At 57.6% G+C, this 26,258-nt stretch overlaps 8 protein-coding genes and 1 non-coding gene across 9 annotated transcripts; 4 read left to right on the top strand and 5 right to left on the bottom strand.

Moving 5' to 3' along the window:
* Positions 1-3,560: 3,560 nt before the first annotated feature.
* On the top strand, positions 3,561-6,048 carry VTJ83DRAFT_4552 (uncharacterized protein; the record flags this gene model as incomplete). Its single annotated transcript, XM_071011054.1, has 4 exons — positions 3,561-3,566; positions 3,874-3,975; positions 4,064-4,816; positions 5,113-6,048. 4 exons carry the CDS (start codon positions 3,561-3,563, stop codon positions 6,046-6,048), a joined length of 1,797 nt encoding a protein of 598 aa, XP_070866002.1.
* Positions 6,049-7,721: 1,673 nt separating this feature from the next.
* On the bottom strand, positions 7,722-9,038 carry VTJ83DRAFT_4551 (uncharacterized protein; the record flags this gene model as incomplete). Its single annotated transcript, XM_071011053.1, has 1 exon — positions 7,722-9,038. One exon carries the CDS (start codon positions 9,036-9,038, stop codon positions 7,722-7,724), a length of 1,317 nt encoding a protein of 438 aa, XP_070866001.1.
* A 645-nt stretch (positions 9,039-9,683) lies between these two features.
* On the bottom strand, positions 9,684-10,080 carry VTJ83DRAFT_4550 (uncharacterized protein; the record flags this gene model as incomplete). Its single annotated transcript, XM_071011052.1, has 2 exons — positions 9,684-9,829; positions 9,924-10,080. 2 exons carry the CDS (start codon positions 10,078-10,080, stop codon positions 9,684-9,686), a joined length of 303 nt encoding a protein of 100 aa, XP_070866000.1.
* A 530-nt stretch (positions 10,081-10,610) lies between these two features.
* On the bottom strand, positions 10,611-13,889 carry VTJ83DRAFT_4549 (uncharacterized protein; the record flags this gene model as incomplete). The annotated part of the gene is made up of 7 exons (XM_071011050.1): positions 10,611-10,912; positions 10,987-11,416; positions 11,483-11,640; positions 11,697-12,537; positions 12,590-12,741; positions 12,795-13,244; positions 13,313-13,889. 7 exons carry the CDS (start codon positions 13,887-13,889, stop codon positions 10,611-10,613), a joined length of 2,910 nt encoding a protein of 969 aa, XP_070865999.1.
* A 1,961-nt stretch (positions 13,890-15,850) lies between these two features.
* Positions 15,851-16,475, bottom strand: VTJ83DRAFT_4548 (uncharacterized protein; the record flags this gene model as incomplete). Its single annotated transcript, XM_071011049.1, has 2 exons — positions 15,851-16,212; positions 16,379-16,475. The coding sequence occupies 2 exons, from the start codon at positions 16,473-16,475 to the stop codon at positions 15,851-15,853; spliced, it is 459 nt and encodes a 152-aa protein (XP_070865998.1).
* Positions 16,476-17,290: 815 nt separating this feature from the next.
* On the top strand, positions 17,291-17,979 carry VTJ83DRAFT_4547 (uncharacterized protein; the record flags this gene model as incomplete). Its single annotated transcript, XM_071011048.1, has 4 exons — positions 17,291-17,293; positions 17,428-17,581; positions 17,655-17,888; positions 17,951-17,979. The coding sequence occupies 4 exons, from the start codon at positions 17,291-17,293 to the stop codon at positions 17,977-17,979; spliced, it is 420 nt and encodes a 139-aa protein (XP_070865997.1).
* Positions 17,980-19,241: 1,262 nt separating this feature from the next.
* VTJ83DRAFT_4546 (uncharacterized protein) lies at positions 19,242-21,545 on the top strand (the record flags this gene model as incomplete). The annotated part of the gene is made up of 3 exons (XM_071011047.1): positions 19,242-20,033; positions 20,087-21,192; positions 21,278-21,545. The coding sequence occupies 3 exons, from the start codon at positions 19,242-19,244 to the stop codon at positions 21,543-21,545; spliced, it is 2,166 nt and encodes a 721-aa protein (XP_070865996.1).
* A 554-nt stretch (positions 21,546-22,099) lies between these two features.
* VTJ83DRAFT_t104 lies at positions 22,100-22,198 on the top strand. Its single transcript has one exon. It is a non-coding gene; the product is annotated as a tRNA-Ile (tRNA).
* A 690-nt stretch (positions 22,199-22,888) lies between these two features.
* Positions 22,889-24,395, bottom strand: VTJ83DRAFT_4545 (uncharacterized protein; the record flags this gene model as incomplete). Its single annotated transcript, XM_071011046.1, has 2 exons — positions 22,889-22,948; positions 23,013-24,395. The coding sequence occupies 2 exons, from the start codon at positions 24,393-24,395 to the stop codon at positions 22,889-22,891; spliced, it is 1,443 nt and encodes a 480-aa protein (XP_070865995.1).
* Between the last annotated feature and the right edge of the window lie 1,863 nt (positions 24,396-26,258).

The raw sequence follows: 26,258 nt of genomic DNA, 5'->3' as shown, positions 1-26,258 counted from the left end.
GTAGGGTCTGAGATGGTGCGTCAACCCTGCAGCTCGTCATCTTGTTCCTGCATATTCTGATGTTCAGCTGCTGCACTGATGCCCACGTCATGCATCACAAGGACGTTGGGTGAATTTTTCTCCTGCGGTCCGTCAGAGTCGGGGGAAGAAGAGGCGAGACCCAGAGATCGTCGCAAGTGCCGTGACCAAGACACATGGCGCTGGATGTAACCAAACATCCCCCCCACTGGTCGCGTGGAGAAGATAACTATCTTGGTAGGTTGGATTGCATGAACCTCGGATAGGGTTTGTACAAGGGATTCGCTGCTTGGTCTTGGAGCTCTCGAGGTCCTTGCCCTACTGCGTACACAGGACCCTCCTACCTAGGTTGGGTAAGGAGGCAGGTGGTCGGTTGCAGTCGAGCCCCCTATCACACACACATGCGCGCGCGCGCCCACACACATTGAAGAGGTCTTAAAGGCCGGGGATGCGTTCTGGTTGTCTGTCCCTCCTGGGTTGTGCTTTTTTTTCCTCCTTTCTTTCTTGCTTGGACATGCGAAAGCACAGCCTCGAGTCTCCGTTTTTTTTAGGAACCACACCGCTACCAACACATCTCGCACCGCCTCTGTCCAGCCTGCCTCGTCCGATGCTCAATGCATGCTGAGGTAGCAAAACAAGGGAAAATATCTTTTTGCAGGCATGCCGTAGCGCCGAACAGCGGTGGACGGCGGGGTTTGTTTCAGGCCCCGGTTTCATCCACGGGGGCCCCGATGGATGGGTGGGCGAGCGGGCTGCCGGATCCGGGAGGGCATGGATCCGAGGCGGGGGGGCAGGCCGGGAGGGTTCCAATGGGATAGGCCAACGATGCGAAAGGGTTTGCGGAGGAGGTTTAGATAAGGTGTTGTGTTGTACCTTACATTAGGTAGGGTGCATGGACGGACTGGATGTGGGTTGGTCGGGTTGCGGTGTGAGCGTGCTGGAGGTGAAATCTGGGATTGAGAAATGGCATGGAGGGTGTGTATAGTATAGTATGGGGGGGTTCTTCGCCGACGTCATCCAAGCATGGTGGGGTTCTCGACGACAGGGGGTAAGTACGCATACTGTGCATGCCATCGCCAGAGAAGAACACAGGTATTGGAGAGATTTCAAGGTAGCAGTCGAAACATTGATCCCTTCGCCACTGTTCTCCGTGAGCTGAAGAGCCCGCGCTCATCCTCTCGCCCAACAACACGTTGTTATCATGGCTGAGCTGTGGTCCCCCGCTGAAGAATACTATGTAAGTAATGTTTGCGGGGCTTACACAGAAACCAAGGCAGCTTTGGAAACACAAAAGACTGCAGCGCATCTAGACGAGAGTACCTTCTTTCCCTGCGCAGAGACTGAGCGTTGCCTCCCCTGAAGCGCCAATGTGCTGCGGAACTGTCGCCCCCTGAGAGGTACAGCTTTGCGGCGGTGCGGAAAAGCAAGAAAGAATCCAACTCCTCATCCCATCGGTCGCCGCCGTGGTCAGCGAATGGCACGGCTCGCTCAAGCATACCAATCTTCCGGTGCGACCTCCCACAGCAGCACCGCAATGGCGACTCTCGGGATATAGTGAATGGTTTGCCAAAAGAAAGCACGCTTGCTTGACTGTTACATGACCTGGGACGGCCATCTTGGCATTGGTTCAGGCAACGGGCCGCTGGTTCATGCGCAGCACACACAGCACATGGGTGCTGTGTTCGAGAAGACACGGTGATCTCCAGTGCCGAGGAGGCTACGGGATGCAGGTGCCCAGGGGCTGCCTTCATGTGATCCCCGAGGGCCGGCTATTTGCATCGTCTTCCGGCAACGCCATTTTCCAAGAGGCAGTAGCCCTTTTGAACGCTTTGTTTCAAGCAGCAGTCGAGAATTGTACCGGCAGACACGGCTTCAGGACCTATGACCGAGCGTTGGCGAGTGATGCCATGATGAGGACAGCAGGACGTTGGTCGAATCCCAGGTTCCGTGGAAGAGCGGGCTCCAACGCCCATCTGAAATGCTGTGTAATACAGAGGCCAGAAGCATGTTGCCCTGTGCCGCATAAACTTGGGGTTGTGTGAAGCATCCCGGACCCGGCTGCATCATCCAGGTAGGTAGGTCCGGCTCCTTGATTGCCTGGCGCTGCTCTCATAGCCTACCACCGCCCCCCCAATCGTGGGTCCTTTGACATGTATGAATCGATGGATCGGACTGTCTGGAAAATTCGACCCCGGAGATGCATGGCTGGGGAGCCTGTTGGAGCTGATCCAGTGGTGCCGCTGCTGGCTGGTGACAAACTAGCGCCCGGCGTGCGACAACGCTGAGCAGCAGATAAGCGCCAGAGAGGCTCAGCCAGATACCTAGTTATCGTCAAAGGCCTGCTGAGCAGACCAGACCCGAGCGCCGCGCGTCTTACCGAGGGCCATAGGGCTACATGGAATGCCTGGGCGGAGGTCAAGTTTGCAGCCACGACTGGCGGGCATCTGAAGTTCGGGTTGGCAAAGGCTTGTCGGAATCCCCCAGAATAGCGACACGACACCCCTCCGTCCATGTCCCGTGACAAAGCGGAACCATCTGGAAGTGGGCCTGGGCCAGGACTTGAGTGTGCATGGGGCCCCTGTCCATTTTCTCCATGGATGGGAGAGAGCCGGCCCGCACCAATCCTGGGTGCTGCCTTGGCCAAAGCTGCCCCTCCATTTCGTCGACTTTGCGTCTTTTCACCCCAGACCCAGCTCAGATCCCCAGGGTTGCGTTGTTGTGTGACTCGTCGGCTTGCCCATCGTGTCCCCTCCGATAGTTAACGTTACCCTCCCCCTCCCTTTTAGAGACACCGGCTTTAAGCTTGGATCACTGCCCCTGCTCGGCGCCTCTCCCCGCCGCCCACACTTTGCGCAACCCCCCATTGTCGACGTTGTTGCAACTCGATTTTCTTCTGCCGGCCTTGACGGCAATCCCGACTCACGAGCGTCAGCGCAGGCGAACACACAAGACAAAGCGGCAGCTCATCTCACGACCGGGAGAGGTGCGTCTTGCTTCTCGAGAGGGCTTGTGCCACAACAAAGCGCAAAAGCAACACGCAGGAGGAGTGGCCACAACAGAGGCCAAAGCTGGGCGGACCCTTCTCCTGCAGCACACGCAAGCAGTCAGTCAGACGGGAGGGAGGGAGTCAGCGTCCCAGCTCCACCGGCCTCCAAAATCGCCCGCATATGAGCCAACATCCGACAACGAAACCAACGTCGTCGTCGACTTTTCCCTAAACCATACACAACCAACATCTCGAATCAGCAGCCACGCCCCAGATTGAGCCACCCGTCATCGGCCAAAATCATCAGCACCCCCGGAGAAGAACACAAGAGGCCATCGCGATTTTCCACGACCGCACCGAAATCCAATAAATAGTTCGACTCGTTAGACCGATCCGCCGGGATCCGTCCGATAACGAGCTCGGTGCGACGCCGAACTTGTCGGCCGTAGCAAACAGCGCACGATCTTGTCGATTTTTTTCTTTTTTTTTTTTTCTTTCGATTTTGGCCCCTATCGTTTGCGGAATCGATCGGTCCTGAGAGGCCTCGGCAAACATCATGAAGGTACGTGGTTCTGGTTGGCTGCGTGTCCCAGCCAACGTATCCGTTTCGTTGCGGTTCGCTCCATCACATGGGGTTGCGTTGCGGGGAGGGCAAACGCAGCGCCAGCACCAGGCAACGGCTGCTTTGCTTCAGCTCTTGCCTGCCTTCGGCGACGGAGCGTTGCTACACACACAGACATCGTTCTGGCAACACAAGCATCGGCGACCTTTTTTCCCGCTTTCCATTTCCATGGATATGGCTACGAACCTGACCGTTCACCGCGGAAGGAGGTCAAGAGCAGTTGCTAACGAGAATGCGTGTCTTCAAGGGCCTACGGATAGGGAGGCGGTCCATCAAAAGCGAGGAAAAGGGCAGGCCTCAGATCAGCATTCCTCAGAAATCCGCAGTCGCGATTGTCCCGCCGAAAAAGGTGTGTGCTCCCGCTGTTGACTCACGTGCCTCCACAACCACACGATGACGCAAACATGATGAAGCTGATGGTTTGGCTGTCGGCTTAGGTCATCCGGGCACTCTACGACTACACCGCACAGACCCCGCAAGAGCTGAGCTTTTCGCGCGGCGACTTCTTCCACGTCATCGGCCGCGAGAACGATCCCGAATGGTACGAGGCCTGCAACCCCGCGGTACCAGACGCCCGCGGTCTGGTCCCGGTTTCGTACTTCCAGGCTCTCGGGCGCAACGAACGCGACAGCGGCCAATCGCAACCCGACACTGCTCGCTCTGCCAAGCACCCCGACCATGATTCTGGCTACGGCGAGGCGCCGCCAGTGACGACGCCGCCGCCGGCGACAAGCCAGCGGAGTTCCAAGTCGGGAGGCAAGGGCAAGTCCGGCGCCATGGTTTATGGTGTCGTCATGTACGACTTCCATGCTGAAAGGGGGGACGAGCTTGAGGCCAAGGCCGGAGAGGCCATCATCGTCATCGCCCAGTCCAATCCCGAGTGGTTCGTCGCAAAACCCATTGGGAGGCTCGGCGGTCCCGGTTTGATTCCTGTGTCCTTCATCGAAATCCGAGATATGGCGACCAACACCCCTGTCGAAAACCCCCAAGAAGCAGTTCGCAAGGCGGGCATTCCCAAGGTGGAAGAATGGAAGAGGATGGCGGCCGAATACAAAAACTCAAGCATCACGTTGGGCAAGTTTGAGTCGGGCAGCGCTGCCGGTCAGCAGCAGCAATTGGAGCAGAGCATGGATCGTCTCAGTCTCCAACAGGCCAGCGCCAGAGGGAGCCAGGGCTCTGGTTCGAACATGGTGAGTGCTCGCAACAGAAGCGACATACGGCGATAAGTGACACACACACACACTCTCTCTCTCTCTCACTCACTCGCGCGCGCGCGCGCGCCTCTTGCCCCCCACCCCACCCATCCAACATCCCATAGCCAAGGGCTTGGGGGAAGAAGTCCGCGTTACTACCACACACCTACGACCCTCCGTCCGTGATCCGTTGAGTCAACGGTCCCTTGAACGTGATCTGGATCCCACGCGCTCCCAGTATTCACCTCAACAATTCCTTCAAGTCTCTCTTTGCTAACGTCAACAAACAACAGCAGCCAATGCAGCAACCCGCCTATGCTACGCAGCAGATGCCAGTCCAGCCGACCGCTCCCTTGTCGGCGCAAGGCAGCCAATTACTCGCACCTGTTTCTGCAAAGATTCCCAGGTATTGCTTCGCCGAGGACAAGTACTGGTTCATCATCGAGGCCGAGATGGAAGACGGGCGGATATGGGAGCTGGCCCGCTACTACGAGGACTTTTATGATTTCCAAATCGCGCTCCTTACCGAGTTCCCTGTCGAGGCAGGCACGACGGGAAAGAAGCAACGAACCTTGCCATACATGCCCGGGCCCGTCAACTATGTGACCGACGCCATTACGGAGGGCCGTCGACACAACCTGGATGCCTACGTCAAGAACCTCCTCGCTCAGCCCGCCTACATCTCCCGCTGCCATCTCGTCCGACAATTCTTCCGCCCCAGGGAGGGCGACTACGAAATCGACCCGAGCCAGCTCGAGGAGGAGTATCATCTTTCGGCCGGCTCGCGCCCGTCATCCACCGACACCCCCGGCGATGGCTCCTCTCACCAGTCCTCCCGCCAAAACCTCGGAAGCGGCTATGGCAACCTCGGAGGCCCGACCTCGGCCGGCCGCCCACAACAACCTCCCTCCGTGTCTCGCCAAGTCTCAACTCTCTCCCAACCTTCCCAGACGTCCCTCTCGCCCGGCATCCAGACGGCCGGCTCCCAGATGAAGGTCAAGCTTAGCTACAACGGCGACATCATCGCCATCAAGGTCCCAGCCGACATTTCGTTTGAGAGCCTGTACGATCGGATCGTGGACCGGCTCAAGATCCCGGCAACGGAGGAGGTTCAGCTGTCGTACAAGGACGAGGCGACGGGAGACAAGCCGCCGTTGATGAGTAACAATGATTTGGACATGGCGTTGCAGAGGAATGATAAGCTGCTGTTGTATGTTGATACGGTGTGAACGGGAGATGGAAAGAAGGGGGAACAGCCGGGGCGAGGAGGAAGCAGGTGTGTTTTTTGGAGGTTTTTTTCTTCTATGGTGTGGTCATTTTTCTTTCATTTTCTTCCTTTCTGGTTCCGGCTTTCGGGTCATGGAATTTCATCTTTGTGCCTTCTTTTTCCTTTTTTCTTCCGGCATGTGAGTTTTGCGGTTTTGTCACGTTATACCCCGACCTTGTCCGTTCTTCTTCGTCTCTGCCCTTCTACCTAACATACCCAATCCCCCCCTTTTTGTGATGTGACGATGATGGCATGGCACGAACGACATGGATAGACACGGATGGCGCGTCGGGGCTGGACGACAAGCTGGGGCGTGTTACGAACGTTCCTCTCTCCCTCGGTCACGTCGACTGATGGATAAACGGGACGATGGCATGTCACCGCCAGCGTTGTCGTGGGGAATCATCATCACACCAGTCCCTTTTCTCCTTGTGTTTTTTTTTTTTTTTTTCGCTTTTTCTCCTGTTGCTTTTTGGGGGGTGTGAGTTCTGGATGGAAGGGTGAACAGGGAAGGTTCTCGGGGAGAGAGTGACAGGAGGGCAAAAGGCGGGGTTGTCTCTTGTCGTGATCCGAAAGAAATGAGAGGGGGAAATCGAGGAAATGATGTGGATATGATCGTTTCCGATGACACGAACGTTTCCGAGGAGAGGAGGAAGGAAGGGAGGATGATGGAAACCTTCTCCCCTTCATGGCACGAGGGTATGTATGTATGTCTTGGGTTTCAAAACAGGCGGTTGGGTGGGAAGGAAGAGAAGTCTTCAATAGGCTTGGCTTCTCTGCGCTTCTTGTGGGTGCGTCTAGGATAGCCAGGCAGAGGTCGTATTGGGGGTGATAGGAGTGGGATGGGGAGGACGGCGGTAGTGTCTTGTGTTTGTTTTTTTCTTCTCGGGAGTTAGTTATGAGCCTTTTCTCTTTGGCTTGGGTAACTCAATGAGAGGTTCATGTGGCTAAAAGATGTGTCCTGAGTGCAACCGGTGTGTGTGTGTGTGTACGTGCAAGCAACCAATCGACTGGCTCTCCGTCTCTCCGGGTGCTTGGGAGCCCATGGTTTGTGGTCCCTGCATTGAAGGCCATTTGGGTTGCGAGAGAGCTCGTCGCCGGTGTTTTGTTATGAAGCGTTCGAGGAGCCCCGGTGCTCCGCTGCAAAAAGCACCCGCTGAATACTGTAACTAATAACGTCAAGTGGCGGATCGAACCGTCATCCTATGCCCTCGATTTGCTAAGGCCAGAACAAACACGGTTACGTCTCGATAACTCGACACAACCCGTAATGGTACATCTCTTTCATGCACGACGACCGTCCCTGAACGCCTTGTGCTCTCCCTGCCGAATCGATGGGAACGGTGCAAAAAAAACAGAGCGACCAGCTCCTGGTTTCATAAGTCCCTTTTCATTTTTTCTTTGCAAGCCATCTGTTTTTTTTTTTTTTTTTTTCCCAATGCCAGTCCCGGGTATACGCCGCAGCCAGCGCCGTTGAGAGAAACCGATCCGATAGCACCACCCCAAAGCAACCGAAACATCCAAAGCAAAAACAAACGCCCAGCCAAGCCCGGCCCGTCGGGGAGCTTTCAACCACCGCGCCAACCCGCACGCGCGTCCATGGATACTACTCTGCTTTACGCCCCTACCGTCGCCTCACACAATCACATGCGTCGACATGTGCTCCACCGCCTCCTTGATCGTCCTCAGCATGCGCTGATTGAGACAAAACGGACACCGGACGGGCCGTTCCGTGGCCGAGACAGGGGCGCCGCTCGGGATGGGCGTGAGCGTGAGGTCCTCGGCGCCCGGCGCCGCCGGACCGGTCTGGGCGGCGGGGGTGGTGGCAGGGACGAAGCGCGCCTGGGTGCAAGGGGTCGCCGACGACGAAGACGAAGCGCCAGCGGCGCCGGTGCTCGTGGCCCGCGCGGCGCTCACGGCGGCGGCCGCCTGCTGCGTGTAGGCGGCGGTTCCGCTCATGCCGCGGTCTGCGCGGTCGCGGGCCTCGCGCTCGGCGGCGGCGGCGGCTTCGGCGGCGGCTTCTTCCTGCTGGAGAGCGCGGAGGGCGTTTTGGAGGACAACCTCGGGGTCCTCGTCTGCGTAGAGAGGGGGCGCGTCGGCGCTGCCAGGGATGGCCGAACCAGGGCCGTTTTGGTGGTGGTGATGTTGTTGTTGCTGCTGCTGCTGGGGAGTGGCGGGCTCGACGGGTTGTTGTCCCGCTCCGGCACCAGCTCCCGCTCCTGGCTGTTGGCGTCCGTCCATCTGTCGGACGATTTCATCGCGCACGCGGGCGCAAATGTGCAGCGAGGGCTCGACGCCGATGACGCGCTGAACCACGTCTTGGATGGCGGCGGGCGAGATGTCCGGGGTGATGTTCATGAAGCGATTGACTGCATCGACGAGGTAGGGAATATCCTCGGCGGTGTTGGTGTTGGCGTTGCTGGGACGGCGCTGGCGCTGGCGGCGGACGAGAAGGCCGTAGCGCTTCTTGAAGCGGTGAATCCAGCCCGGAGAAAACTCGGGCGGCTCCTCATCCTTGTAGCGCGGCAGCTGGGTGAAGATGATCTTTGCCTTTTCGGCGAGCTCTTCGTTGGAAGGCTGTTTGCCTTGGTTGACCATCTGATGGTGCCAGAGCAGAACCAGCCTCTCTACGTCGGGCCAGTTGCCGAAGCGCAGGCGCGAGCCCGAAAGCTGGGTGTCATTGTCGAGGCGGGCGTACTTGGGCGAAAGGGAATGCGAGACGGTCGACTGCGAGATTCTTTGGTTGAATTGCGTCTGGAACCATTCGATGCACGCCTTGTGGCTCGGGCGCACGGGCTGGGAGCTTGCCCAGCGGCGGAGAGCGCGTCGCTGGTCGAGGGTCAGCGAGTTGCGTTCTCGCGTGGGCGTGGCCGTGGTGGCGGCCGTCGTCGCCGTCGGGGGAGTGGTGGTGGTGGTGGTGGCGGGGGGTTCGACATCGGGCGTGGTCGACATGGCGACACGACCCTGCGAGAGGGCAACACACAGCACAACGCGTTGCGTGGAGCAAAGCCTCGACGATTTCTTGGCAGTCGAATGCCGGGTGGGAGGGGCCCCGGATGATGGTTGCGAGGGTTTTGAGATAATCGGGATATCTGGGAACGGATGGAGGTGGTGATCGTTGTAAGGAGGCAGCGCCCCAAGCCCAAGCCGCGAAGAGGAGAAGCGAAAAGCTGTTTGGCTTGCCGGGGGGGTCTCGGTCACCTGACCTGAGCCAGGGTCTCGGCCAACATCGGTTTGGAGCAAGCATGACGCCGGCCGCCCCACGCGATACACCCCATACGTGCATCTTATCCCGAATGTAACGGTACGGTATTCTGCATCGTTATCGCAGCAAGCTCCATGGCAGCTCGCCCGCCTAGAGGCATGTAAGTGGACGTCAGATGCGGCCCGGGGACTTGATCTTGGGCGTCTGATTGTCGAAGGGAGCAATCAACACAATCCAATTCAATCACGTCTTATTCGAGGACCAACCGGAAACGCCATTTCTTTCTTGAACGAACTCGATCAAGACCTTCCCAAAGTTCCCTCTATACGTTATCGTACAAGACCGTCAACATCTAGCCAGCCATCTGCCAGCTCCGACGGACACTGATTACCTTAGTTCGACCGCTTCTTCATCCCCCCCATCTTATCCTGCATTGCGCCTCCAATGCTCCCCTCAGGAGTGAACTGCTTGCCGATCGCCCCCTCCTTATCCAGCGGGCCGCCGATCGCCTGGGCTGCTCCGCCCAAGGCTCCCTCAGCTTTCCCCAACGCACGTCAGCTCCCCTGTACACTACGAAATGAAAAAAAAAAAAAAATAAAAGGAAAAGGTGATTCAGGTCAGATGACACGTACGAGTAAACTGCTTCCCAATCGCTCCTTCCTTGTCAAAAACGCCCGGCTTATCTTGGCCGAGGTGTTTGTTGGCGGGGGTCTGCGTTGAACCGGTCATGCCGGCGCTCGACCTGACTCCGGCGCGGGGGTTGCTGTCTTGAGGCCGTTGGGACGACATGATGTTTTGCGTACAATGGATGGATGCTTTTCTGGAGAAAGAAAAGAGAGAGAGAAAAGGCGTTCCATGAGAGATGGTGGGTGATGGATTATTTAAGGACCTGAACGAGATGTTCGCCATTCTGGAGCACCATGACGGCACCCGCCCCCTGATGATGTCACGGAGCACACTGGCCTTCAGATCTGTGACGTCTGTGATCTCACGCTCCCGTCCATCGGCATTCCGGCGTGGGTGGACTTCACATCATGACCTAGACTTGTCTTTGTTGCCGAAAGCTCACCCAATTAGTTGGAACATACCCGACTCTTGTCCTTGCCCTTTGGTCATGGGGTTTCTTATCCAGGTACCCTCTGTTCGAGGAACGGTCTAGGATTCTTTCGTTCGGTATGAACAGGAACGTCCTATCTCTGTAGCTAGGAGCCGCAACCGCTGCCATTCCTAGGCAACCTAGGTGGTTCAACATAGAGTTTGACACGCGGTCGAGGAGCCAGCGTTGACAGCCGTCGTTGCGGCATCAAAGGACAGCGGCATCAAGGATACCCCTCTAGGATCGTCATATGCAGCACAGCATCCATCGACAACTCATTCCTCACGGTACATGCCACGCCCGCCTTGACCTTGAACATTCCATGGGGACCGAGGTCGAATGCAGGCTCGCTGCCTATCGTGATTCGCACCTTGCCGGTGGCCACTGAGCACAGGCGCATCGCGTCCCTCTCGGCCAGGAGTTGCAGAGTGCCACCCGAGGGTATCGTGTCGACATGGAATCCCACGTCCTCGCAAACGGGGACAGCTCTTGCGCTGGAGAGGTAGGGCTTCGAAAAGGCGATGTCTAAGGAAAGGTAAGGTTGCGGTTAGCCTGATTCTCAAACATACAAAAAAGCAAAACTACACATGTGAACTTGCCGTCTCCTTCAGCAGCTTCACGAACCCTCCCCGGCGCCATTTCCCACTGTTCCATCTCCAACACATCCTCCTGCCCAGCCGACTCTCCTTTCGACACAAGCGCAGACGGCATGTTCGTTTGCAACCGGGTTCGTCGCAACGGATACGGTGCGGCAGGAGGGATTGGCGCTCCGTTCGACCGACCCGTCTCCAACTGCACCGCCTTTCTGGTGGAGGCTTCAGGATGCTTTGAATTCTGAAGATAAGAAGGGAGCTGCGGCGGTGGAATTGGGCTGCCGTCACGCAAGGGCACTTGCGAAGTAACGATGGGAGGAGCTTGACGCAGAATCTTACCGCCTCGGGCTATCCCGGTGCCCAGGACCCGGTAATAACGCTTGATGGTAAAGGTTCCGTCTTCGTTGTCGTTCAACTCAGCACCGGAGTGCACGCGCTAAGGAAGAGGGGAGCCAGACGTGAGCAAGCAGGACAGGAAAGAGCTCGAATAAACCCTACTGACCTGAAAATGAAATCCCAAATCTGGCCGTTTGCGATGAGCGGTCCGACAGGTGCGAACCGGACAAACCCATGGCCTGCCAGGGATCGTCTTGTCGGGTCGGTATCCCGATGGGAGCAATGCTCCAAACATGGGGCCCTCTCCTTCGTTTTCACCCTCAGCTGAAAACCTGGTCAGATGTGGGCAAGTTCCCAGAAGAACGCTGTCACGATCTCACCTGGTCGATACACGCCATACGGTCTGCCCTCCTTTGTTGCAAGGATAGGCCCAGCCATGGCATCTGGCTGACGTTCCTCGCCCTCGGCTTCCTCATCGTCGGTACCGCTCCGTCGCTCCTCGTCGTCTGATTCCGCTTCGACGGTACCGCTCCGTTGTGGCTGTTGTTGGACGTTGGTTTTCTCAGCGGTGGTTATCTGCTTCGCCGTTTTCTCTGAAAATTGGAGGAGGGTCTGGAAGAGCTGTCTCTCCCGGTCTTTGAGGATCCTCTCTTTCCGCTCAATACCCAACTTGTTATGGGAGCAGTACGATCCAGTGCAATGGTAGTAGCAATTGGCGCAGCACGTAACACCTGCCAAGGCCCGTAGGTCTGCATGGGGGGAGATCATGATACAGGACCTAAAGGGCCCTTTGCGCTCAGAGCATCTGTTGCATAGGCTGGGTGCTGGCTCCCCGGTCATCTGAATCAAAACGGCTGCGATATCTCTTGGCTGGGAGTCGCGGTATGGATGCTCCGTGAGCCACCGCGTGTTCCATTCTGGCTTGCGAAGACGACGGAGACGAAGCAGGCTTGGTACATGGCCCCGGGTTGGAGGGACAGGGCCTTTGTGTATCGTCAAATAGGGCTGAATGAAGCGCCAGAATTCGTCGGGGTCTCCGTGGTGCGTGTGGAGTCCTCCTTCAGGTTGAGGTGGGAGCCACGGGTCAACCGGTGGGGGGTCTGAAGGGTCGGGGGGGCCGCGAGATACCACGACGGGTTGGCTGGTCGAGTCTGACAGCTGATCTCGCTGCGTAAAGGTCCCATCGTCGTTGTCGTGTAGGAGTGCCCCGTGGTGCGCTTGCTGTAAGTGAAATGTCAGCAAGGCTCAACGATGACGCGCACGTCGGACCTACCAGGAAATGGGCACCAAGCCGGGGGATCGATAGAAACCGTTCGGGGCATGAACGTATCGGACAAACCCATGGGTGGCTCGGAAGGCTCCCGTCCTGCCGGTAGCCCTCTGGGATGAGAGCGCCACAAGCGGATTTCAACACGCCATCCTCATCTGGGGGCAATTAGCGTGCCAACTTGCCATGCATGAGCGGATCGGCGACAAACCTATATATTCTGTGTAACGACGGCGAGGATCGGCCATCTCAATCGTCGTTGTCGGCGCGGTTGTTGTGGTGTCATCATCAGCATTACTTCCCATCTCGATGTCGGAAAGCGAGCGGGCGCTGTCGGCATTGCTCGACGTGCTGCTCGACATGCTGTCCGCCCACGAAAACGTCAAGGCATGATCAGTATCCACCAAGTTGTATGTTTGGGTCGATCTGAGCGGACTGCTGGCAATGTGCGCTTGCCCATTCAGGGTGGTTCGATGCGTTTGCCGACCCCCTCTCACCTCGACGTCGGCGTGGGATGACGGGTCGGGCGTCAGACTGAAGGGGCGCTTTCGGCCGGCTGCGGCAGCGGGGGTGCCGGAAACCGCTTCGGCTTCCTTGCGGCGACGGAGGGTCTCCAGCCGCTTCGCGTGGACGTGGGCCATGGCGCCTGAAGCCCACCGCTCTGCACGATAAAGCGTAAAAACGTTGGTACAACGACCCAGAATCAAGGTTCCAAGGACAGGTGCTCACCCTTCAACGCGCGGCTGATGGCCTTTCTACGTTCCTCGTCCGATGCATACTTTGTTTTGCCGCTTCCAGGGGGCTGGAGCTCTCCCGGGCCCGTCTCTGTGCTTCGGGACGGAGTTGGAAAGGGAGCAGGTGATATGAAGTCACTGACAACGGGGGCGGATGTTGAGGCGGCGGCTCCGTTGTATGAGGCCGGCGATGTCGGTTTCTGTGCGGGAGACCGTGGAAGGCCTGGCGGGAGAGCTGAGAATCCTGTGCGCTTCATCTTGATAATTGGTCTCGTGGTCCCATCTTTTGGCGGCCCTGCCGGTCCGACGTGTACCGGAGCAACGTTTTCAGAAGCGGGCTGCAAGACGCCCTGTTCCGGAGAGAGACGGACCACCGTCTGGCCGGTGCTCCCAACAATGGCGTTTGCCGCATTGGTTGAGGCCGATGTTTCTACAACCCCTGGTACTGGTGTGTGCGGGTTATGATGCGACTTTTCCATCCGGGGTGTCCAACAGGCCTCAGGGAATCCCAGAAAGGCCCTCTCCCGGCTGATGAAAGTTGGGGCAGTTAGCTCTGAGTTCCCAAAACCCATCAGGAGCAAGGAGGAAGAGAGCAAAGCATGGCTCAAAACCCAATATCAAGGAGGCAGGAGTCTCACCTTCCAACCTACGCGAACCTGGGCTTCGGTTTCCAACGTCTTGATGTGACAACTGGATCGTCTCGAGAAGATAGGAGGTACCGTGATAATCTATCTCCAGGTTAAACAACCTGGTAATAGCATGTTACACCCGAGAAAAAAAGTACGGAAGTATCCGTCCGAGAATTATTTAGTTACTGCAATACAGCGCTTGGCCATTTCATCGAGCTCAATATATTCACGTGAGTTGTACGGTGTACTGCGTAGGTAGGCGACGCGCTGCGTCACGTCACGTCCCATTTCAGGGGTCGCGTCCTGGGCCCGTGCATGTCTTGGCTTACGTCAGCACACTTGGGCACCCGTTACCCCTGGTCACGAAACCCCTGGATTACTGTGTAAACATTTAGCAACCTCCCCGTGCCATCGGGAGAGTCGCTATCGAGGGTACCTAGTGGTTCAATTACCATGGCACCGAACCATCCAGATGGCATCTTTATCTAAGATCTTCTGATTGACGGATGTGTGGCTGGGCTTTGGGAGGCTAAGCGGGAGTAGATATCGATAAAAGCGGAGTCTGCTCGAGGATTCAAGAGGCGGCTCTGGCCCAGAATGTCAGCCGGCAGAGAAGCTTCTCCGTCGTTGCTCATGGCAGCCATGTGCAGCCTGCAGCAAGTTGCCATTAGTTGTGCTCGCTCAGTCCGCCATTCCTGCTGTCAACCCTTAAGCTAGAACCTAGACAGAGCGTTGTGGCGGCGGATGCTTTGCCGAGGTATTGTATGCTCGAAACCCTGGGCGTCAAGGTTTGGAGGTGACCGCCTGTCATTCCCAAACGGACTGTAGGTGCCTCTGAGAGTGGAAGAATCAACCCATGGAGCTCGTAATACGGTGTCGCGTAGCAACAAGCGACTTGGTACCGTGACCGAAGGCCTTGCCTGCCCCAAGACATTACCTCAACATCACATGGACGAAACGTTCTCGGGACGAGCCCTATTAAACCCACCACCCGTCATCAGCCGAGAAGCGTCATTGACTCTATGGTCATGTTTGACCAGCCGACCGGAGTCTTGGTACCAATGCCTCTTCATGCACCCAGCTCACTCTCCTCGGCCTTTAACTGATTTTTCTCGACACTTCTCCATTCATTCTGCGTCTGAGGTTGGACCCCTGTGTGAAGAGCTCCTAGAGAAATTATTTCAGTATGAAAATATATAATCTACAGGAACCGGCCACGGCCGGCTATGACATACTGGTAGGGAACTGTGGCATACGTCAGCGGTAGAAGTTGTTTTTTGCCTCCAACTCCGATAGCTGTATCCCATAAATCTTATGATTTAACCTCACCACCAGTCACCTGAAGCATGAAAATGTATCTTTTCAGGGGTCAATGCCAATACCGTAGTATATTACCAAGAACCAAGGACAGAATGACCTTATGTTACTGTGGCCGTCTCTTGTCTCGAGAGATGTCCGGGCCCGCCTCGCGGGCTGGTCAGACACTGTTAACTGTGCCCAGCGTACCCCAATGCTCATTTTGGATGGTCAAGATAATGCGTCAAGTCAGCGTCAGAATTCGTGAATCTGCACCTCGGTAAAATGCTTGATGATGATGCCTGAGGTGAGGTGAGGCCCAGAAGCAGACACTACTGTCCTACCCCTGAAGTATTTGGCACGGATAAACTAATAAGGAATAAAAAGATATGGTGGCGGGCCGTAATGACTGCCTACCCGCCCGGGTAAGAGACCGCTGCTCAGAAGGTACGGTCCGACGTCATCTCTTGGCCATCCATGAGCTGAATCCGATCAAGAGGTTTGAAACCGAAACAACGGTGCTTTCGACATTCTGCTACACCCTACCACCCTACATCCTAAGCAACAAACGACACCTGCAGCCGAGGACAGCTCCCCGTAGCCCCCTTCTAAAGCTTCCCCGCCTCCCTCAGCCCTCTCTCACCATCCACCAACACACACCAACCCTGGCTTCCATGCCCTCCGTCGCCCGCCACCACGGTCTGGAAGTTGGTGCGGGCGTACTCGAGCACGGCGTCGTCAAACGTGCCGGGCTGCAAGAACACGGCCTGGATGCCGAGCCCTTTCGCCTCCTCGAGCGTCTTGCGCGTGACGTGCGGCGGCGTGATGATCGAGACCGACGTGTCGGCGGGGCTGTCCAGCGCCGAGAGGGAGGTGACGGCCGGGTATTCCTTGCCGTCGACGGGGATGGGGGCGGCGGTTGGGTTGATGGGGGTTACGGGGAGGGAATGGTTGATGTACCAGCGAAAAACTGCAATTGAGTTAGCCTGGGCTTTTTTCTTCGTTTTTCTATGTGCTGATGTGTGTGGTCGTCGGCGCAGCAGGTGGTGTTTGCGGTGGTGATCGAGGTGAAGTGATGGGAGGAGACGATGGATGTAAGCGACTTCGGGGACACTTCGGAGACAGGCCCAACTCACCCTTGAAGCCGAACTTCTCCGGGTTTGTGCTCGCGCCCACAACGGCGAACTTGGGCGATTGGAAGAACGCGCGCAGCGTGGCGTCTGTGGCAGCCATTGTGAAGGAACGGTGGTTGTTGAGTTGGTGGTGAGAAATGAGTGAGAATGGTGGGAGAAGATGAGTTACGGATCTAGCTCGGAGACTTGAACGACATGCCGAGGGGAATGTGGAGAGGGTGCGGCGGGCATTAATACGAATGGGTGCAAGAGAGATGGCGCAACACTGGAGCTGCATCTCAGAATGCGGCTCGAGCCCGGCGGCTGGACAGAGTCACACTCACCCGAAAGAGGGGGCACATGTGCGATGAGTTTCTGGATTGTGAGTGTTTTGCTTAGTACATTGGTGACGCACGAGAGGAATGGAGATCCATGGTATTTTTCTGCAGAAGCCGAATGGCGTGCACTTGACGAGCACCGGGTCCGTCGAGGTTGTTCATTTCCAAGCCTCATTGTCCCAAGGCCTCCGAGATCTGCTTTGCTCTTTGTGACCTTTGGTGCAAACACAAAGTTAGAAATCCACTCGAGTAGTATCATCTCGTTGAGTCTTGTCCAACGCCCTCGGGTCATCTGCAGGGCCCTTGAGCTGGACGTGGTCTTGGGGTGTCATTTGCGACATGAACACTGGAAGATGGAACTGGCGGGCTGGCGCGGGGCTTACCCCGCGATGTGGCGGAACGTGGCGCAGACTGCAGACTGTGAAAGGCATGGTTGCCGTGGAGACAAGTCTGGCCGAGCTGAAGGTGGGGCAAAATTCAGATCCACTCAACAACCCGACCGACTCCTGGTTTGCAACATCGTCAACCATCACAACCACATCTCCTTGTCGATCCTCAGCCCCTGCACTTTCTCCGCAAGAACACTCTCAAGATCAAAATGGTGAGTCATCGTGGAATTCATGATTTATCATTTCGGGCACGGGTTGCGCACGTTTGGCTACGCTACCGAGACGTGGGGCGGCGCTCCCAGGGGGAAGTCGGCTCGACATGTTGCTAACCAAAAGACGCTCCCAGGCTTCGACCAACTACAAGGAGGCGTTCTCCCTCTTCGACGTGCGCGGCTCGGGCCGTGTCTCCCTCGACAAGCTCGGCGACCTGCTGCGTGCCTGCGGGCAGAACCCGACGCTGGCGGAGATTCAGGAGCTGGAGAAGAGCGTGGGCGGTGACTGTGAGTGCTTCTTTCGGGAGCAGCGCACGTTTTTTTTTTTAGCGGACAGGAAGGCTTACAACCGATATCGCAGTCGATTTCGAGACCTTCCAGCGCGTCCTGAACCGCCCCGGCGGTTTCCGCGATCCAGGCGAGCCCGAAGAATACTGCCGCGGCTTCCAGGTGTTCGACAAGGACATGACAGGCTTCATCGGCGTGGGCCAGCTCAAGTACATCCTCACGAACCTGGGCGAGAAGATGACCGAGGAGGAGGTGGACGAGCTGCTCAAGGCCGTCGACACCAGCAACGGCCAGGTCAACTACACGGGTAGGCAACGTCTTTTCTCCTGGGGCATGGTTCGTTCCGACGCTGACCGCCATTTTGTACAGAGCTTGTCCGCACTGTCCTCTCCAACTAAGGCTACGAATTGCTGAACGATGTGGCGTTTCCGCCCTTCGGTTGGCGAAGGGCCGTTTATGAGGCCACGGCGATGGATATATTGCATGGATTCCCGTGATGGTCGGTTGGCGTTGGCGTCTTGCTTGTGTGACTGGACTTGGGACACCTGGGATGGTTATTGCTGTTGGGTCGCTCAGGTGTGGGATAGGATACATTTATGAACATGTAGTAGCAACACACGATTTGAGCAATTCCGCCTCTTGTAGGGTTCGGTTTGGGTCGAGTCTCCTACACTGGGCCGTGAATGGGGCGCAGGCCGTCTCTGACGGGTTGGAACAGCACCGCATATCGATCCCGCCAGGCTGGGCGGTCAGGGAGGGCGCTGCGTTGCAAGACCACCTCAAATGGATGGGTGGGCGTGTATGGCGGGGTCCCTCAAGTGAATGGGGCAACTTGGGCTGCGGACCGGGCTTGGCGCCAACCCCCTTTCAGCATGCCCGAGCGAGCCGAGTCTGCCGATGGGGCCCAGATCCAGTTGTCTGAGACGCGCTAGCCGGCTGAGAATGACACGGTTCTCGATTCGTGAGAGCAAGCTTGACCTTCTTCTGCACACAGGCTCCCACTCACACACACTCTCTCCCGTCTCTCTCCGTACCCAGCAACCCACAAGCCATTGGTACTGTATTTTTCCGAGTGCCCGACCAGGTCCTCATCAAAAGCCCAATTGTGCAGTTCATGCCGTATTCTCCTTGTCCCGCCCAACCGTTAGGTGGTGTCTAGCTCCCTAGTAGTTAGGTGTGCGTGCTGCTGAGCTGCAGCTCCATCTCGTCCGTTGCCCACCCCGTTCCTCCACCTTCCCCTGTCGGGTTTCCCCGCAGTCCGAACCGAGACAAACGACCTTACTCGCCATTGCCCCTCTGACACGCGCCCTCAGGACCCCGCGGCCATTGAGGTCCTGCTTGCTTCCCCTCCAACCACTTTTGTTTGTTCTCTTGGGTTTAGGGTTCCGTCTTCACCCTGGCGCCCCCAACGAGTCCGGTTCGGCAGGCCGTCTTCCTGCTGCTCCTCTCCCTTGTCTTGTTCTCCGCCACTACCGTCATCCTGGCTGCCCCGCGCATAGTCCCCCGCGTGACAGCCCTGTTCACCCAGCTCAGGCATACAAGAGTCCACCAGGCGCCGCTTGGAGGACCCTTTACTGCCGTAGCTACTGGGCGACCTTCGCTAGCCACGCTCACATCCACTTCGCATCCCTCCATCTTTACCAACAGACCCGGCGTCGACATGGCCAAGTACGCCAACCCCCCGCAGCCCCCGCCGCTCTTCACGGGCACCAAGGAGAGCATCGTCGCCGATGCCAAGGCCCTGTGCGATCGCACCCGCGCCATCCTGGACGCCCAGGTGGCCAGCATCAAGCCCGACGAGGACCCTGCCTCGGCCACCTTCGAGTCCGTCATCCTCCCTCAGGTCGACGACGAGAACCAAAGCTCGCTCAGCTCCCGCATTCTCGGCTTCTACCAGTATGTCTCGGGGGATAGCGAGCTGCGTGACGCCAGCACCGAGGCCGAGAAGGTCATGGACGAGTTCGCCATCGAGTGCAGCATGCGCGAGGACGTCTTCCGCCTCGTCGACGCCGTCTACAAGAACTCGGGGCTGGCCGTCAGCCTCGACAAGGACAAGGACCGGTCCATTGACGCCGCCCTGGCCAAGGCGGCTGGCCTGCAAGACGTCGAGAGCGCCCGGCTGCTTGAGAAGGAGCGCAAGAGCTACATCAGGAACGGCCTGGGCCTGCCCGAGGGCCCGCAGCGAGACCGCTTCAAGGAGATCAAGAAGCGCCTGAGCCAGATCCAGATCGAGTTCCAAAAGAACCTGAACGAGGAGAACGGCGGCATCTGGTTTGCTCCGGAGGAGCTCGACGGCGTTCCGCAGGATGTTCTCGACACCCTGGAGAAGGGCACCGGCGAGAACGAGGGCAAGCTGCGCCTGACCTTCAAGTACCCGGACCTGTTCCCGACCCTCAAGTTCGCCAAGAATCCCGAGACGCGCCGTCGTGTGTTCGTGGAGAACGAGAACAAGGTGAGCTGGCCGAAGCGGCGACGAGCGCCGTGCCAATGCTGACCGTGCTCCAGTGCAACCAAAACGTCCCGCTCTTCAAGGAGGCCATCCTCCTCCGCGACGAAGCTGCCCGTCTCCTCGGCTACCCCGACCACGCGTCCTTCCGCATCGAGGACAAGATGGCCAAGACGCCCAAGACGGTCATGGACTTCCTCAACGACCTCAAGGCTCGCCTCGCGGCCGGCGGCGTCAAGGAGATCCAGCACCTGCTCGAGCTTAAGAAGAAGGACCATGCGGAGCGCAACCTGCCGTTCGATGGCAACTACTACCTCTGGGACCACCGCTTCTACGACCGCATGATGATCGAACAGGAGTATAGCATCGACGAAAACGCCATCGCCGAGTACTTCCCCCTCAAGTCGACCGTTGCCGGCATGCTGCGCATCTTCGAGGAGCTGTTTGGTCTCGTCTTTGTCGAGCTGACGCCCGAGGATCGTGCCCGCATCTCCCCCACCGGCAAGGCCGAGGATATTTCGTGGCATGAGGACGTCATCATCTTCAGCGTGTGGGACGACGGCTCCGAGGGCGACGCTTTCGTCGGCTATCTGTATCTCGACCTGCACCCGCGCCCGGGCAAGTACGGCCATGCGGCCAACTTCAGCCTCCAGCCAGGCTTCCTCAAGAAGGACGGCACCCGGCGGTATCCCGCCACGGCGCTGGTCTGCAACTTCAGCAAGCCCACCGAAAAGAAGCCGTCGTTGCTCAAGCACGACGAAGTGGTCACGCTCTTCCACGAGCTGGGCCACGGCATCCACGACCTGGCGGGCCGCACACGGTACGCGCGTTACCACGGCACCTCGACGGTGCGCGATTTCGTCGAGGCGCCCAGCCAGATGCTTGAGAACTGGTGCTGGACCCCCAGCCAGCTCAAGAGCCTGAGCAGCCACTACGAGACGGGCAAGCCGATCCCGGATGATCTCATTGAGAAGCTGATCGCTACCAAGCATGTCAATGATGCTCTTTTCAACCTCCGCCAGCTGCACTTTGGTCTGTTTGACATGGCGGTGCACACGCCCAAGACGCACGAGGAGCTGGAGAAGCTGGACGTCAGCAAGCTGTACAATGACTTGCGCGTGGAGATTTCTCAGATCAAGGGACCCGAGGCGCAGGGCGAGCCGAGGTGGGTTTTCTCCGCCTGTCTTTACACAGTCCCTCCCCCCATTGCATGGCGAGCATGGAATGCTAACGTATGTTTGCGCGTACAGCACCTGGGGCAACGGCCAAGCGACCTTTGGCCACCTGATCGGCGGCTACGACGCCGGCTACTATGGCTACCTGTACTCGCAGGTCTACTCGACCGACATGTTTTACACCGTGTTCAAGAGCAACCCCATGGACCCGGTCCAGGGCCGTCGGTACAGGCACACGGTGCTCGAGAAGGGCGGGAGTCAGGACGAGATGTTGTCGCTGGAGCAGTTCCTCGGGAGGAAGCCGAGCACGGAGGCTTTCTATAAGGAGCTGGGTCTTGAATGAAGCAGTCACGCCATGTACACCACCGTCTGCATGGACCAGCTTAGTGCCCAGGTAGCCTTCTTCCCAGGGCGTCTGCCGACTCGTCTTTGCCATGGATGCAATAGACAGCGCCTCGTTGCTTCCTCGGTGTCCTCGACGTGTGTTGTTGTACTCACAGTGCTGGGCTATAGCAGAGCTTGGTGGTTCAACTGCGTTTTGTGAACCCATCCCACAACGCCTTTTTTTTCCCCGTTGCCAGGAGAAATGGATCTTGACGATTGTTCAGCCAGGACTGGAGGATGCGAAGCACCCCAAGGTTCCCCTTCCGGCACACACAACTTACCCTGGTTTTCCCAGGACCGGGCCTTCAAGATCCTCTTGTTTCCATGTCCGAACCCGGCATCACCCACTCCCATCCCCCCGCCAACCCCGGCGTCGGCCAACCCACCTCCACACCGGACAAAATCTGACCGACGACATGAGCTCCGTCCCACCACAACCCCGCACCACCTTCCACACCACCGTCATGTGAGATAAATGCCGCGTCCGAAATGCAGCACACAACAAGCTCTTAAGCCCGGTTAGCTCAGCTGGTTAGAGCGTCGTACTAATATATCCCGCTTCGGGTATATGTAGTAATGCGAAGGTCAACAGTTCAATCCTGTTACTGGGCATTTCCTTTTGCCTTTTTTTTCAGATGCTATTGTTTTACTGCTTTCCCCCTTTTTCTGCGCATAGGTATCGTCTCATATTGTTGAGTTTTTTCTTTTTTTCTTTTTTTCTTTTTTTTTTTCCCTTTGTTAGTCGCAGCTCTCTGGCTTAGTATTTTTTAGAATCCAAGAAAGGCACAGCCCATTTCGCTTTTCGACTTGATAAGGTGCGTAGGGCAAAACCAAGCCACAGTCTCATGCAAGACAAGTGCAGAGCTAGAGGTGCATGACATCCAAGACGTGGTCGAGTTGCATGGGATTTTATTTCCCCTGATTTCGCTGTTGAGCTCCTATTTTTACTTGTTTGTTCTATTTTTTTACATTGTTTTTCCCCTCTCCTCCAGCCCTGACGTGCTTGCCAAGCGATGTCCCAGCTTTGGTGTATTACGACCAGAGACTCAACCGGGAGAGCTGTGTGCAAATCCTGACGCCGAATCCCATTCCGTACCTCCTACGACCCCGGCCTTGTATGAAGAAGCATGTCTTGAGGCGTGTCTATCTCTTTTTGTCTATCACGACGTTCCCGAAACCATCTTTTCTTACCCCCCCCCCTTAATGGGTATCGAATGGGACCACGCCCTCTTTGCCCTCTGAACTCCAGAGACCAGAAATGATGCCAAAGTAAGGAAAAAAAAGAATGTCACAGCAGCTTCCTCATGTGAGGGGCGCACAGCTGAAAGGATCGCTGACCATACCCATGTTGTAACGGTCAATCTGCGGAAACAAAAATCAGTCAGAGGTACGAACTTCGGTCGGTGATATAGGAGCGAGCACTCACAATATCTTGGATGCTCGCGTACGTGCCCACACCGAGGACGACGATGCCAATAATGAAGCACAGCGCATTGGCCCCCGCGAGCAACCAGTTCTTGGGTGCATACCAGCGCCCCTCGCAGATGAACATGAACCACATGATGGCCGGGAAATAGAAGGTGAAGCCCGAGATGAAAAGCGACGAGCTAATGGCCAGCAGGCTTGAGAAGAAAGGAATGGCGCTGGCGATGACCCAGGCGAGCACCGTGATGATGGCATCCAGCCCGATCCACGTGGCCCAGCCCATGGGGGTGTTGACGTAACGGATAACCGACCGCTTGAAGAAGCGTCCGTGGATGTAGCGCGCCACCACGGTGGTGTTGATGCTGCCCGAGATGAAGATGACGGGAATGGCGACGCCGAAGGCGACCTTGGATACCGTAGGGCCGGCGGACAGCAGGGCGGGGGAGCGAACGTCGGGGCCCACAAAGACATAGACCAGGGCACCCACAATCGTGTACAGAACGATCTCGAAGATGCCGAGGGTGAAGATGGCCTTGTCGAAGTCGCGGGGCGTGTGCATCTCATCCATGAAGCTGAACTGGCACAGGGCGAAACTATAGGCGAAGACGATGTTGCTGATGGCGACGAAGGCCTCAGCAACCGTCAGGTCCTCCTTGGGCCAAGCGGACCAGGGGACCGAGCTCACGCCGCCAGGAAGCTCCGAGGCGCGCACGCCCGTGGCGATGATGGTGATGAAGATGGCGGCCATGATGGACACGAAATCGATGTAGCCGAGGACGGCCATCTCGGAGAAGGTGGGCGGAATGGCAACAAGGAAGAGCAGAATCCCCGACACGACGGTGAAGACGATGGTGCAGGCGCCGCTGTCGGACAGGTTGTCGAACATGATGGCGCCCGTCAGCACGTGCGAGCCGATGGTGAAGATGAGCTGCAGAACGAACATGGCGCTGATGATGGCATAGCCGACCTTGCCAAACATCATGCCCCCGGCGTCCGTGTAGTGCGAGATGTGCGGGTACTTGAGCTTCATCTGCCCGATCACGTAGCTCGCGTACATGGCGACGAGCCCGAGGCCGACCGACACGATGACGCCAGCCACCATGCCGAGCGTCGCGAAGGCGCCGGGGAGGCTGAGGCTGCCCAGGGCGACGGCCGTGACGACCAGGACGATGGTCAGCTGCTTCCAGCCGAGCTGGTGGAACTTTTCCTCGCCCTCGGCCATCTTCTGCGCCTCGTAGTCCGACGCGGCGGCCGTGGGGCGGACCTCTCCGACCTCGTCGTCGGACGAGGGGCCAGAGCTGGCGCCGTTCTGCGCCCCGAGCATGCCCTGCTTCTTCTCCCACGCCGGGAGACCGACGTCCGGAACGGTGTTGGCGACGGCCATGTTGAGTGCTGCGGCCGTGTGGGAAGAGAAAGGTCTCCGAGTGCCCCACAAGTTTTGCGCTCTGGTAGTTGTTGAAACCAGAGCAGACGGCGACGTGTCCGTTGAGGACGTACGGGGAGGGAGGAGCCTTGAGCGCGGGGGGGGTGCTGACGGGCGAGGCCTCCTGGTGTGGGTGGGTGGGAAAGGAGAGGAGAGCCGGGAGCGAGCGTGCCGATTCCTCCGCGAGTATGAGCCCAAAGCCGTCCTACCTAGGAAGGAAGTGAGAGTCGTCGGGAGAGGCCCCGAGGCTCCGGGGGGTAGCCGACGCCATGTATATAAAAAAAAAAAAAAATCACATCGGAGGCTCGCTCTTTCTTGGTTCCTCAACACCACATCCTTGCCTCACGTCTTTTCCCCCTTGCATTCGGACCATTATCCTTGCACAAAGAGCCGATTTCGGTCGCCGTTGGTAATGGGGCCCTTCGGTCATGCCCGCAGCCCTTTGCTATTTTTCCGGAGCTTCCTCAGATCCCCAGGTCCATCTCAGCTGTTTTGCGTGCGTGGCAGCAGGACCAACCTTGTCACGACTGTCTTCCCTGCTCCAGGTTTCAACCGAAAAGCCCCGAAAAATGGGATGGCTGCCACGGTCCATGGGTCGTGCTGAAGCCCTGCATCCATTTCCCGGACGCTGACCTCTTCCAGGGCATCACAGTCAACCATGGTCACTGGCTGACCGACCGCTTCGGAGCAGGATGAACAGGGGTTGGACATCGAGCGATGGTAGTTGCTGCCATGTGCTCCGCTACGTTTGGCCGTTGTGTGGAGATTGAATTAAGATGGTGAGCTGATCGACGCACCCACACGCTGCTACGCCAGGCGGCCATGTCCTTTCGAGCGTAGTGCGCCCCGTCTCTGAAGCAGAGAACAGAGAGCAGAGAGCAGAAAGGCTTGACTGAACACGCCCGATATCCACAGGGCTCTCTTCGGTGCCCGTTTGGAGATCGGAACTGGATGGGCCGATCTGGATACACGGCAACATGACGTTGACGGGATGGTGACGAAGCAAGGTCCCGAGGTGAAGCAGGAGGCGGCGCAGATGAAGCCGAACCCGCGCCGCGAAGTCCGGGGCTCATGTCTTCGCCGGAAAAGCCCCGTCATCAGGTCACCGATGCCTGCGCGCTCCACCTCCATGTGCAATGTGCAGGTGGCGGTGGAGACCGGGAAATCTTTGATGTGTCTTGGATGCCACGGCTTGTGAAAACCTAACAGCGGGGTCTGGGGCGGTGGCTGATGCACTGCCATGGAGACTGGGGACGCGTTCTATGTACGGTGTAACTACTGCATACTTTACATGGACGGTGTCAATGCCGGCCTTTTTTTTGGTGTATGAGACGGACGGCACAAATGGGCCGTTTGGAATGAGGCGGCCGGGAAGCTTCCGAGGTTCATCAGATGCGAAGTCGCCACGCCGCCAGGTTGAGGCTCTTACATGTGAGCGTGGGAGGTCGGGAGATGCCGATGGGGCTGACATGGATCTTGGAGGCGAGAGCCGGAATGATGATACAACTCTACCCTAACCCTGAAACGATCCAGCGGCACGGCGCGCGCAAGCCAGCTGACAAGCGGACAAGCTCCCCGAGAAAAAAGACCCACTCTATCCCACAAACGGAAGTAAACAAACGCGACATGGCCATCCAATCACAACATCCTTCGCTTCTCTTTTTACCTTCTCCCTGCAACTTAGCATCTTCCAACTCCCTTGGTCGCGCCAGACTTGTGATACCCGCGAGGAATACGCCTGGTCGTGTCTGCACCTCGACCTCGCCACAGGCAGGCCCTGCTCGACGAGAAGCGTTCGCCGCGTAGCCAGCCAGTCTGCGACGA

This window comes from Remersonia thermophila, chromosome 4 (assembly GCF_042764415.1).
Source record: "Remersonia thermophila strain ATCC 22073 chromosome 4, whole genome shotgun sequence".
Lineage (NCBI taxonomy): Eukaryota > Fungi > Ascomycota > Sordariomycetes > Sordariales > Chaetomiaceae > Remersonia > Remersonia thermophila.
The sequence above is the reverse complement of the archived record's forward strand: the minus strand, read 5'-3'. Positions and strand labels throughout refer to the sequence as shown.